A 13,508-nucleotide genomic window follows, 5' to 3' on the forward strand; every position below is an offset into this window, starting at 1 on the left:
TGCTCCTAACCAATTGGTTGCAGGTGAATTAGCCTCTAGAAATATACTTATGGAATAAAGTCAACATAAGCAACAATAATCTTGTTTGTGTCCATGTAACACTTATTACCAACTGTCTAATGATTTGTCTCTTTTCTCAGTCATTCCTAATCTTATCTCCTCTCTCTCTCTCTCTCTCTCTCTCTCTCTCTCTCTCTCTCTTTATCACATCCTAGTTTTTGGGGCACAACTAGGGTTAGATGCATCTTCACCAGTCAACACTATACAAGTCTACACATATTACTCCTCTTCTTCTTCTCTGCATCCAACTGGGGAAAGTGCTATCTATATATGTCTCTTTCAAAAAATTGAAGGATCAGTTATTGGAGTGCTCATTTCTCAAACGTGGCAAAAATGAGAACTACTACTAAATACAGCTAACAGCAAACCTCTCATTAAACTATCCTCCCTAGTACACATGTTTGATAGCTGCCTTGCCGCCTCTTATCTCACTTTTTGTCTTTGCATATCACCTCCACAGACGTTGTGCAATGGACCAATTACACTGTCCACTAAGGAACCGATTAAAGCCGGGACTCAGTCTCATATGGACTTATCCAATACGAGCAAGAATTGAGAACACGAGGATGAGAATCGAACCCCGACGAACCAAAAACATTTTGAGGTTTCTGATTGACAAGTGACTGTCACTGTATTAACTCCCAGAAGTTAGCTTTACCAATTAGTTTAAGTTGACTTTCTGCTTCTCTAAAACGCTAGAACTTGATTGAGAGGTTGCTCTATTTTTTTCAAGGCCATTTTAGATTGTATGCATGTCTTCAAATTTGTTAATACATACGGATATTTGAGCTAGGTCTTTGATGGGTTTATCTTCACGGCCTCTATCTTATCAATCTATGTCCTTGTTGGGCCTAGTCTTTGTCCAAATTTATTTGTCACAACTAATTCTCCAAGACAACCAAATTCACTTAAAATATAATCCATAGAATATAATGTATTAATTAACAAGCAGCATCCTGTCCTTTTGTAAAATGCTTTTCAATTGCATTCTAGTATTCTACTAATTAATTTGCTTTTTCTTTAAAATCTCACGTTTGAAACTTCTCAAGTGCTATCAACTCATTTGGGACTACTAGGAATTTGTCTGATCATTAGTTCAGAGCCTTGAACTTTAATCGAGGCACGCGACTTAGTAGTCTGGACATCTGATTATCCGAAATAGTAATTAGATCATCCTAAACTTCTATATACAATGCTTCTTTTACGTCCTTTTAAAAAAAAAAAAGATCCTTTAATTGATACCTTCCCCACAACAAACGTACTCTTCTCATCAATTACATTTTCATTTCCAAAGTCACCTCTCTCTCTCTCTCTCTTTCTCTCCAACCATTTCCTAGATGGCAGGACACCTCTACATGCACAAATCCAAGTGTCTCCTTCTGTTCCTAAACACATCCTTCCTCTTCCTCATCTGCCTCCTCATAACCCATCTCATCTCCTCACCCAATTCTGATCTCCACTTCCTCAACCTCTTCAAGAAACCAAATCCCACCAATTACCACCAATTCCTAGACACTGATATCGGCTGCGAAGGCCTCCACAGATTCCCAGACATCCAATCAAAATGCTCTTATGTGAATTCCCACAAGGGCTGTCAACTGGGTGGCTACATACCCTATCTCCACCTCTTCTATTGCTCTTTCCCCCCATTCCTTGGCCACACCAGCCTCTTGCTCTGGCTACTAATTCTCTTCTACCTCCTTGGCGACACTTCTGCCTCTTACTTCTGTTCTTCTCTCGAGGGTCTGTCGAAAATCTTGAAGCTCTCTCCCACCATAGCTGGGGTCACTCTCCTCTCTCTGGGAAACGGAGCGCCTGACCTGTTTGCAAGCATAGTCTCCTTCATGGGAGAAAGCACCAACGAAGTTGGACTCAACAGCATTCTTGGAGGTGCATTCTTTGTGTCCACAGCCGTGGTTGGAATCATAAGCATTTGCGTTTGCCCGAGCCAGGTTTCGATCGATAAGTCGAGCTTCGTGAGGGATGTCCTCTTCCTGCTTCTCTCTCTCCTCTGCCTGCTTGTTATCATCATCTTTGGCACCATCAACTTGTTAGGTGCCATCTCTTTTCTGTCGCTTTATTTCGTCTACGTGTTCTTGGTGTCCGTATCAGAGTTATGCAGCAAGGACAGAGGAGGAAATCCCATATTGCCCTTAGCTAGCGCCAAGATTTATCCAAATGGGGATGAATCAAAAGAGAAAGATTCAGAGCTTGGAGCACCTTTGTTGTTGAAATTTGTGGATGATGAGAGGCCTGTTTTGGTCATTACAGATGAGGTTAAACTTCAAGCCAAAGAAGATGGAAAAGGGTGTTTGAATAGTGAAACATCTTATTCAATCTGTTTGTTTCTTGGGAAAATTCTGTGGATTCTACAGCTGCCACTGTCCTTGCCAAGAAGGTTAACCATTCCAGTGATTTCTGAGGAAAGATGGTCAAAACCATGTGCAGTGATTTCAGTCACTTTAGCTCCAATTTTATTGGCTTTGGTTTGGAGTTCTAAAGGGCCAAACTTTCTCATATATGGAGTGGGTGGGTCAGTTGGAGCTATATTGGGCTCTCTTGTTTTCTTCAAGACTAATGGGCCAGGCCCACCAAGGAAGTGGCTGTTCCCTTGGCTTGCAGGTGGATTCTTGATGAGCATCACCTGGACTTATATCCTGGCCCAGGAACTGGTTTCTCTGTTGGTTTCGATTGGGCTTATTGTGGGGATAAGCCCATCACTTCTTGGGCTGACTGTCCTTGCTTGGGGCAATTCTCTTGGTGACTTGGTGGCCAATGTGACAATGGCAAGAAAAGGTGGGCCGGATGGAGTCCAGGTTGCCATTTCCGGGTGCTACGCTGGGCCCATTTTCAACACCCTGGTGGGCCTGGGCCTGTCGCTTGTTTTTGCCGCGTGGGCCGTGTATCCATCCTGTTATGTCTTGCCTAGAGATGCCCCTGTGTATGAAACTTTGGGCTTCCTTATGGGTGGCTTGCTTTGGGCCCTTGTGGTGCTGCCCAAGAACAATATGAGGCCCGATAGGCTTGTCGCGGCCGGGCTTTTGGCCATATATTTGTGCTTTTTGTTCCTAAAGTTGGCAAGAACTCTTGGCCTAGTTCAATTTCATGAGTCCCTTCCCCATTTCAGGACGTAGTTACTTTTATTTTGTATGTAGAGATTTTACGGAGGATGTGCATGGCACTAATTGTAAGTAGTAATGAATAGGAATCCTCTGTCTAAAGTAGTATGATTTTTGTTTCGTTAGATTTGTCTAAACGTGAATGTGTTAATGAAAGAGTATCGGTTGAACATCATTATCATCTTGATGGAAGAGAAAGTAGGGTAACGATTGGAACGTATGTTACAATTAAGGATAGCAATTTCCCTTGGACAAAGCTGAAGGCATAAGACATGGAAGAATGTATACCAATCTCAAGCATCAACATATGTGTTTTTTTATGGCTAAAGCTTGGCTAAGAGCATGTATTGCTGTGTAGTTGAATGAGTTTGTTTTTTTACAGATATTTTAACTAGGTGACACCCAAAAGTAGTATTTCCGATAGCCTCATTAAAGGCTCGTGTTCACTCAATTTCCCTTTATCAAGGTTGAGTGAACACAAGCCTTTAATGAGGCTATCGGAATACTACTTTTTGGGGAGCGCACAGATTCAGACACAGATGTCTTCGAAATCAATGACCATCATCTAAAAAGTTTATCTGTTTTGAATTATCCTTGTCTTATTAGCGAACTTCTTTTACCCTTTGGCCGTAATATTTTTTAGAATCTATCATCAAGACAAATGCTTAACTGAACAATTTGAGGTTAAGGACAAAAATAAGTACAATTTAGGCCAAATGCAGCCTAAATATTTTCATTACTCATATCAATATCTCGCACTGGTCCCTTGAACCATCTCCTTGCATCTAAAAACCACCAAAGCAAAATCAGTGACAAAACCAAGCCCAGAGCTACAGGTGCATAGTTAAAGGTGCTCCAGGTAATAGGGTAGAGAGTTGGCAACAGGAAGGCTGAGCATGTATAACAAATCCACAAGAATGCCACCAAGCAAATAACCCTGCTTGTTCTGCTGCCCAAGTAGAAGGGCCCTGGCTTGAAGTTCTCTTGATCCATCATGAGCCTTGCGAAAATTGGGACGCCGTAGCTACCGACCCATCCAATCGTACTTATGGAAATGATGGCTGTGAACACCACGTTGAGTTTTAATATGGGTAGCCCGAGGATGGTGGAGAGGGCCGCGCATAGCCACACTGCGTTGATGGGAACCTTTTGCTCCGGGTGAATTCTTCGCCAGATTGGCGAGAATGGGATTCCTTTGTCCCTAGATAGAGCATAAACCTAGTAGGCAAAGAAAGAGGTTGTTTTTCATGTTCCGAACAAAATAACGCGGAGCTAAATTATTCTTGCTTTTATTTCCGCGAATATGAAACTACGAGTAATAGATTTTACGTAGCATTGTGTACGAAAAAAGGATGAGGCACACATACAACTCTGGCAGCACTGGTTGTGACAGAAAGCCCACAAAAGAAGAAGGATCCCCAGATGATGCATAGGAAAACAACAGCTCCAGTGGAATTGTGAAATCTCCCGTAGAATGCGTCGTAGATTATTTGTGCCGGTACAAGCGCCCCCGCTGTCTCATTGTTTACATCATACAAGTAGCTTGGATTCTAGATAAAAAAAAGTACACAACCATGTCAAAGATGCTGCTGTCGTTCTCAAGGAAATGCATAGCACAATATGAATTTTTTCGAAGGCTCATTGTGTTTAGAACTTTGGGCAATGACAGAGAAGAATAGCAATGGATATGCTTGGATGCCCCCTTTTCTTTTTTCAGTTCCCTCTGTTATGGGACCAACATTGGATATGTATGGTCCAATCCTTGGCCTTTGCAAGCTCATCCCGGGCTCACAACAGTGATCTCAAAAATTCATATTTTATGGCTCGTAAAGAAGTATGATCCAAGACGTTCATTTTGTCTTATACTGTGGTTCGACAGACAGATGGGACATTCGCACTGAAGGAGATTTCCCTAGCACCTTATCAGTCCCTTGTGCAGAAGCTGTGTGATGAAATTGATGCGGAATTTACCCATGTCAACAGGTCTACCAATCGGCATGCTGATCCTTTGGCCCCTCTAGCTTCAAAGATAAAGTTCGAAGAGGATGTGAACTGTTGATATATCTGTCAATGTTCCATCAAGCTAATTTCTTTCAAGATCATACTGCTTTAGGAGCACTAACATATGAAACGGTTCAAATCACTCTTACAGGTTTGGAGCGGACCCAGGACGGCCTAAAACTGGACCAAACTCGAGATTAACTGCTGGGCCGGAGCCTATCCTCTATTAACTGCCTAAAAAAATTCAAGATCTGAATGATAGAGGGCAAGGGGGTACCTTGATGCTGAAAGTAAGAGCCAAGTTATAAGCCCATCCGAACACTGTGATGATGGCAATGCTAGTGAGAATAGCAATAGGACCGGTTCGGTCAGCGCCTTTGGTTTCTTCGGTTAAATGAGCGGCCGCATCATAGCCGTAGAGACAGTAATTGCTGAGGATGACAGACATGATCACTGCATAAGGTTTGCTGGAAATTCCAGTGTCCTCTGGAGCCGTTTCAAAATGAGTGAACACATAGGAAGCTGGTTGTACCGGGTATGCCACCAGTGGTAGCATTATGATCACCACCAAACCACCAACTACCTGCATCCGTGTCCGAATTTAGGTTGCAAATTTGCACTATCTTTGTTTGAAATATTGACTGATACGTATCGGTTTATGGCAAATTTGCTCCTCAATGGACACCCGATAAGGCTAATATGACTGCTACAAAGCTCCCATTTTTATTATTATTTTTGAATAGGGAAAAAAGAGAAGGATCGGAAGCAAAGGCATTATACAACGAGAGGAAGCATCCCAATGAGGTTGGCACCTGATAATCATATGCCGCTCCGAACTCAAGAGGAAAGCAGACAAACCACAGTTGACAGGAGTCAACAGGACAACAATGAACAACGCAATACAGTTTTCACCAAAATTCACCTACATCATAGTCGTGCACTAGCAGCAGCAGTGCAAACCAGCAGCAACAAAAGTGAAGCAACAGCAGTACAAGCATGAGTGTGCAAAATTCAAAGACAACAGCAAACGACAGCAGCAACGTACACAGGCATCACAGCCGCAGACACAAAGTGCTCTAAATCTCTTTCTCGCCGGTGATGATTTGATCCAGTAACAATCGTGCATCGATTCTCTTAGTGTAATCTGGTATTGTGAAACGAGAACTACTAAAAATTATGAGTCTCAGATCTACGTACATAATATGTACTCTTCGATATGTGTCGTTGGTAACGTACATTGCATACTAGAGTAAAGATGTGAAGTAAAAAGAAACAACATCCATATTTCTATTTTCTAAGTTTCACATGGATGTGATACATCTTTTTTCTGATAACCAAGTGTTTGAGCCAACTTATGAAGCGCATCTCGACTAATTCTGAGACATGGATGTGATACATGACTTCCATAGTTTTGTAAATCACAATTGATCATTTCAAATACGTTACGAAATCGTAAATCTCTCACGCGATACAAACTAAGAGGGCATTAAAATACCTGCCACCAGATGGAGATTATGTTGAGGTAAGCAATCACTTTCAAGGCAAAGGAGTTGAGAACTGCCCAGATGAGGATATAGCCCATGTAAATACACAGAAATACGCTCCGAGGAGCAAAGTAACCACCTCCCTTATTTGTTCCAGTGGACAAAAGGATTATCATCTGCAGTGCCTGTGCTCCTGAATATGCCTGCAGATCAACAACAAAAAAAAGGGAACCATATAAGACTATTTACATTGTATTCAAAGTATGTTTTTTTTTCCTGATAACTAGTGTTGATAGCACATTGACTAATCCTGGAGAACCAATCACACCGTCTAATAGCGGGGGTCCATTTACAGCCAGAGAAAAGCTCTATATGGACTAATGGACTGGCCCCAAAGAAGTTGATAGCACCTGAGAGGTTTCGAACCTGAGGCCTTAGGAAAGTACAATTTGTTTTTGACGCACATGGTATTCTAAGTATGTGAAGCACATGGTGTCTTTTTTCTTGAACAATCAAACTTTCTTTTGAAACAAATCCACATTTTGAAAAAGTTGATGGGACAAGAGTGTTGTTTACATAGTTTAAAGACGAAGTAGACAAAATATGAATAGTTTAGGGGATAAAAGAAAAATTAACTCATAAAGGAATAGATAGTTGAAGGACCTGAGCACTAATTCCAGAGATGAGTCCGATGGTCTCGAGCCAGGCACAGCACCATGATGCAAAAGGTCCCCATCTTGGTCCAGCCAAATGAGCAGTCCAAAAGTAAAGAGAACCCGTTGTCTGTATCAAACCAATTAATGCCCACGTTATTTCAAAAGAATCAGGCTTGTGTCAAAAGATTCTATATTGTATTCTACAAAGAATTAGGGTTGTCCGCGTCATTGATCTATGTTCTAAAAATATTCTTTACGAAGAAGAAACTTTCAACAAAATGTAACTATTAAAAACACTTGGATGAAACTGCAGAGGCATCTGTGCAGTCCAATTGCAGAAAAGCCAGATCAATTTCTAAAAGCAGTATCGCAATTATAATAATATATTGTACTTGAGTCACCTCTAGCTCTTGTCCAATCAACTTATCATAAAGTACTTTTTGATCGTTGCCAGCGGTGGGCCCACTCTTAGCTCATAGCGGAGATCCAAAAAGTTCATGCCGTAGGCCTTTTACAATTGTAAGTCTCTGTATATAAAAAAAAAGTCGAGCAAACATCGATGACTATATCAACAGTTTACATTTGTGGAAGACAAAATGGATGATGTAGATTCAGAAAATTGCATTTGTCGTTTATCGCTATGAACTGTTGATATAACTATCCAATATCCATGCCTAATCGTGTAAATTTTTGTTTTACAAGAATGTACTTTTGTGCACTACTTACCGTATAAACAGTTTCAATCCCTATTGCCGGCTCGGGATGAGCCCACAGCCTAAAATTGAATCAAATTGGAGGATAGGCTAACCAGACCTGGGATCCGCGAATCCTGTAGGGCAGGCTGCCCTATAGGGTTGGTAGGGCGCATCTGAAATGAACGGTCCAGATGCGCCCTACGGGCCCTGTAGGGCAGCCCGCCGTACAGGATTCCCGCCCGCCGTACAGGATTCCCGGATTCCTCGACGGGAGGGAGCTTGTTCCCTCATGAAGTGAAATTTTTTGACTTCCCACCACTGACAAAATCTAATGGGAAACAAGGAAGAAGCTAGAAGAAATGGAATGTTAACATACTGGGAAGGAGGAGCATATTTCAGCCATGGCAAGTCCAACAAACCAGGTGAAGAATGTTACAACAACCCATCCCCATATCAAGGTTGCAGGGCCTGCATACAACAGGCTTTGTCCATACAGAGGTGTTCCGGTGAACACTGCCATGCATGAGAATGTAATTGCCAGTGTCTTGAAAAAACTCTGCAAACCGACAAACCAAAGATATATACAAGTTTTCAATTTTCGATTAACGTTTTAATTTTATTTTTTTTTATAATGAATTTGAAAACTGTAATCAATTTTCGATTAACAGAGTCGCTCAGCACTGCTCTACAGGGAGATGCTTGGTAGCATCTTCCATTTCCACACAAACAAATTAGCAGACTGTGTGTTACGCGAAGGTTTAATAAATAGATTGTAATTAAAAAAGCTAATTAAAATACCACCGACCATCTCTCTTCGGAGTTCTTGCTTGTATCCAAGCTCGTTGAGACGCTTCTCTCCTGAATCCATTTTCGTAGTAGTTTGGAAAGTCATTGTTCCATGCTCTTCTCTTGAACCCATTTCCATCGCTCCAAATACTCTCTCAACTTACCAGAGAGAGAGAGAGAGAGAGAGAGAGAGAGAGAACATGTTGAATATGGTTTGCTCTGTACGATTTTTTGTGTATAAAATTCTACTCATATTTTAAGTGCATTAATGTCAAGTTGACTTCCGATCACACCAAGTTGTTGTTATTGAGACTATTGACAGGGTTAGTTTAGAGCATGTACATGATACTAACAAAACCCACTTTTGTAGCTGTTTTACCGAATCAAAGGTTCAAAAACAGCTTGCAGTAGTCTCTGCAAACCTAAAGCTATTTTTCCTTTTTGAAAAATCCTCTCCACATCTACCGAGCAACTATTCATGAGCAAAATAGTAAAATATTGTTCTTTCTCTCACTCCTCTGTCCCACACCCACTCTACCTGAGTACCTTACCACATGTGGAGTATTTTTTTATACTGTTTAATGGGAATAGAGAGGAATAGTAGAGAGGTTGGTGTGGTGGGATTGAAAATAATGGATAGGTAAAGTAAAAAAGGTACTTTTTTACTAGGTATTTAAGCTATTGTTGATGTACATGCTCTTATTACTACTACTACTAGTCTACTACTCTATTGATAGGATGTCATGCGTCATTGATCTATGGTACCCACGGGCGCGCAGCTCCAGAGTTCTAGTTGATCGGTGACAAAAATATGAAGAAAATACGGGCGTTCCAAGTTCTTTATAAAATAAACATTTTTATTTGAATGAAAGTTTATTAGGCCTAGTTTATTTTATATCGTTGAGCTATATTATCTACTTACTTACAAATTTAAACGAATATGCATCTATTTTGACTATGTATATGAATAATTCAGTGCCGACAATATTAAAGAAAAATCAAATCATAAGTAAAAATGTTCAAAATTTAAGTGCATTTTTTTTGGGTTGGGGTTAGAACCCCTCAACCCATGGTGCAACCGCCCTTGATGGTACCTATAGAATAACGAGGACGTTCTTTTATTTTCAAAATCTTTATGGAAAGCTAGATAATATTGACAACTAAAGCAATGAATCATACACGTCATATGTTACAAATTCAAATCCTGACTCCGTCCCGTTTGGCTAGGTTAGTGGCCTTGTATGAGGATTTGTGGGTTTGATTTAGTCTTCACGTTCGATTAATTTAAGCCATCCCAACTTGCAGATGGAGACCCTTTTTCCTCCGTTTTGAATTTTGCCCACTTTCTTCCCAAAAAAAAATTAAAAAAATTTTGGCCAGTTGGGCTACATAATTTTCTAGTCTTATAAGGAGGATATTTTGTTGCTTCTTTTGACTCTCTTGCCTGTTATAAAAAATATTTTTGGGTATATAAGGTATCCGGACCAGCTTACGCGTATTTCGACTAAATTCTCGGAAGAGTCTAGCACAACAACCCACTGCCATGGCCCCCATTAAATCATGGTTTGATTCAAGGAAGAATCGAACCCTGCCATGTTGCAGGCGCAGATTCTACCTCGTCACTGGGCAACCCATGGGTGGGTCTTGCCTGTTATGTTGATCTCTTTTGTTTGTCCTTTTACTTATTTCAGTCAAGTGTGATCTAGATGGCTTGAGAACGGCCAAAGCAGTTGAAATCTTTGATTTCCAGGGTGTGCGCTGCATGTACTGTCATCTAGTCGACTAGTTCTAAAATAACACGCGAGCGCTGCCAAGCAATTTTCCAGCTTTCCGATACTGCTACACCACATACATCGCTGCTACCCAAAATTTACACATGTACCGATCGGTTCCCGATACGTATTGCTTTAAGTTCGACTTGTTGACTGCTTCATGGCCGCTATGACCGCTACGTGACCGCAACAATCATTACATTCGATTCTTGCTACGTATCATTCGATACTCCTCTATTTCAACCCTTGCCTTGTATTTAATCTTTCATTCTTTATTTTCTACTTCTATTCCATTTTTTTTTACCACATCTACTAGCCGTTAAAAGTGCGTTGGCAAAATGTCCAAAAGTAAAACCATGTCAAACCAAATGGAGGAAAATATGGTTCAAACCTTTTTCCCATTGTATGGATCCGTCCCCAGAAGAAATTCTTTTTCCCGACGCGGTCGCCAAACACAAAAAAATGGATTGGCAAAATGAATTTAGAAATCTTATAGTGCAGACCCGTGTTACAGGGACTGTGAGGCGGCCAATCCGACTGTCCATTTTGACGTTGACGACTCGAATTTAATCTAAGCTCCTACTGATCCGAGTCGTCCATTACTCGGATTAAAATTTGAACCGTCCATTGCCGAAATGGCCGCCCGATAAGATCCCCTTGTCCCGGCAAAATGGTACCTTCGAGGATTTGGATGGCGTCAACAATTAACATTTGCTGATGGCATCACCTTCCCTTGCCAAAAGTAATTGCTTTGAAGGAGGGCAAGAGGGTAATTCTACATACCAACTCACCTAGGCAATTACTGACTAGGGAGAGGCATAATGGACCCCTTAAACACACACACACACACAATACCCAAACTCCCGATGTGGGAGCCAGCCCAGCTGACGCAGGCCCAAGAGCCTCGCCACTAAAGAGTGGCACCACGACAGAGGGCCCAAGGGGCCTGCACCAGAGGTCAAGCACCCAAACCACAACGGGTGGGTGAGACTTGGTTGCTTTGAAGGAGGGCAAGAGGGTAATTTCACATACCAACTCACCTAGGCAATTGCTGACTAGAGAGAGGCATAATGGACCCCTTAAACACATTGCCAAAAGCAATTGGTGTTTGGATGATTATCATTTTTTACAAGTACCATTTGGAATTTGGATCATTTGCCAACACTTCGAATGATTTCTCCTAGCCAATAGTACATTTTATTTATTTTATCCAACAAACATGGTTGAAGTGCATATTATACCAATTGTCCTCACGAGTTTTCAATTTTTTAGCCAAGCGGTATTAAACCGGCACATTTGTTAATCCATCGTATAATATCCTGCTATGGGAAAATTGAGGGAATAGCTTGGCAACCAATAATTTGGGGGATTCTATTTGCAACCAATAAGGGGATTCTATTGTTGAAATAACTGCTGCTGTAAATAAGGAACGGATTACCTCAAGAATCTGTAATCGAAAACAGATTACCAATTGAAGAACTACTGCAGGGTTGAGTCGCAGGCTAAGTCGCTCCCTTTAAGGTATTTCGCGGCTCTATTCAGATTGTGCAAGCAGTTCAATGAGTACCACGTTGTCTCCAGGATAAAACAGCCCAGAATATACCTCCTCTGCTCGGCCTTCTCTGCACAAAAGAAAACCGAAAACAAAACACACAATCGACCTATTGCTCAAACTCGGAAAATATTTTAGGGATGGAGGAGAGAGTTGTTTTTTCCTATCTCGAAACCAATTCTGAAACGCTGAATTTATAGGTGCGGGCTGGGCTTGATTTTGGAAACAAAAAATCAAATCAAATCAAATTGCTTTGATTTAGCACACATCTTTATTTACAGACTCACTTGTGTGCAAAGTCATTTAAAGTAGATAGAAGTTTTGTGACTAGGCAATGTGGAACTAGAGAAAAACACATTGAAAAACACGTGCACAAACAATAATTTGCAACCAATAATTTTCTAAATATAACTCATTGAAAAACAACAAATTTCAAGACAAAAATACCCTCATTTGTAATGACCATTTCATGGATGAAACTTTTTCCCTCCTTCTCCCTATACTACAACCCTTCAGCAATGGGTTGTATCTGGCAAATAGTGGGTTGCTAATGGAGTCCCACGTAAGTTTTCCATGTTCAAGAACTCGTGATACCAAAGGAGTTAACACGTGCACAAACAAGGCCTCCACAAGACGTGGGATAGGAAAAGTTATTTGGTGGTCATGTGGTGTCGTCCCACCCTCTTCTGCACTACACATTTGTACAAGATTCATATAACGAATTTCACATAAATGTATAGAGAAGAAGGGTGCTGAGGCCAAGACCATTGAATAATTACTCGTGCGATAGTGGAAGGAAAAATCAACTAGACCTCGATTTCCCAATCAAATTTGCAACAGGAACACTATTTTGTGGTAAGGATTAAAGATCAAATCATCTCCAGCCCTTACTCAATTTTGAACTCATAACCAAAATATAATTAAAAGTCTCTCCAGCCTTTGACTTAAACTTATTAAAAATTGAGTTATACTCGACCAAATCAAGAGACTCAAATTTTTATTTTTATTTTTAAGGCCATTTTCTCTCTTTCAAATTTACAATATGCCATTAATGAAGTTTTTACTTCAATTTAAGCAAAAAATTGAGCTTGTAGCGCTACATATAATGAACGTTTTACTCAAAATTTTACTCAATTTTTTGAGTAAAAAATTGAGCAATGGCTGGAGACGCTCAGCAAGGAAGAAAAACCAAAGAAACAGTCCCAAACAAGAAAAATTGTTCATTGCCCCGGCCATTTCCTCTCAAATGGCCTAGGAGCACAATTGTCGGTTACAATTTTGGACACAAGTGTATTTAGAATCATTTGAGATTTATGGTCCACATGCATCGAACTATTCTAATTGTGATTGCGTTCAGAGTTATATTTTAAAGTTGTGTTCCTA

At 40.7% G+C, this 13,508-nt stretch overlaps 2 protein-coding genes across 2 annotated transcripts; one reads left to right on the top strand and one right to left on the bottom strand.

Moving 5' to 3' along the window:
- The first annotated feature begins 1,312 nt into the window (after positions 1-1,312).
- LOC131312482 (cation/calcium exchanger 1-like) lies at positions 1,313-3,354 on the top strand. The gene has a single exon (XM_058340254.1). It carries the CDS (start codon positions 1,398-1,400, stop codon positions 3,192-3,194), a length of 1,797 nt encoding a protein of 598 aa, XP_058196237.1. The 5' UTR covers positions 1,313-1,397; the 3' UTR covers positions 3,195-3,354.
- Positions 3,355-3,878: 524 nt separating this feature from the next.
- Positions 3,879-9,026, bottom strand: LOC131312483 (amino-acid permease BAT1-like). Its single transcript, XM_058340256.1, has 7 exons — positions 8,821-9,026; positions 8,392-8,571; positions 7,328-7,447; positions 6,676-6,867; positions 5,458-5,763; positions 4,547-4,729; positions 3,879-4,397 (listed from the first exon to the last, which is right to left on the bottom strand). Exons 1-7 carry the CDS (start codon positions 8,938-8,940, stop codon positions 3,903-3,905), a joined length of 1,596 nt encoding a protein of 531 aa, XP_058196239.1. The 5' UTR covers positions 8,941-9,026; the 3' UTR covers positions 3,879-3,902.
- Positions 9,027-13,508: the final 4,482 nt, after the last annotated feature.

The sequence above is a fragment of the Rhododendron vialii genome, chromosome 13a (genome assembly GCF_030253575.1).
Source record: "Rhododendron vialii isolate Sample 1 chromosome 13a, ASM3025357v1".
NCBI lineage: Eukaryota > Viridiplantae > Streptophyta > Magnoliopsida > Ericales > Ericaceae > Rhododendron > Rhododendron vialii.

Coding starts and splice junctions, on each gene's coding strand:
- LOC131312483 (XM_058340256.1), bottom strand. CDS start 8,940: ATGGAAATGGGTTCAAGAGAAGAGCATGGAACAATGACTTTCCAAACT. Junction 8,572..8,820: donor AAGAACTCCGAAGAGAGATG/GTCGGTGGTATT, acceptor GTCGGTTTGCAG/AGTTTTTTCAAGACACTGGC. Junction 7,448..8,391: donor AAATATGCTCCTCCTTCCCA/GTATGTTAACAT, acceptor GGTTTGATACAG/ACAACGGGTTCTCTTTACTT.
- LOC131312482 (XM_058340254.1), top strand. CDS start 1,398: ATGGCAGGACACCTCTACATGCACAAATCCAAGTGTCTCCTTCTGTTC.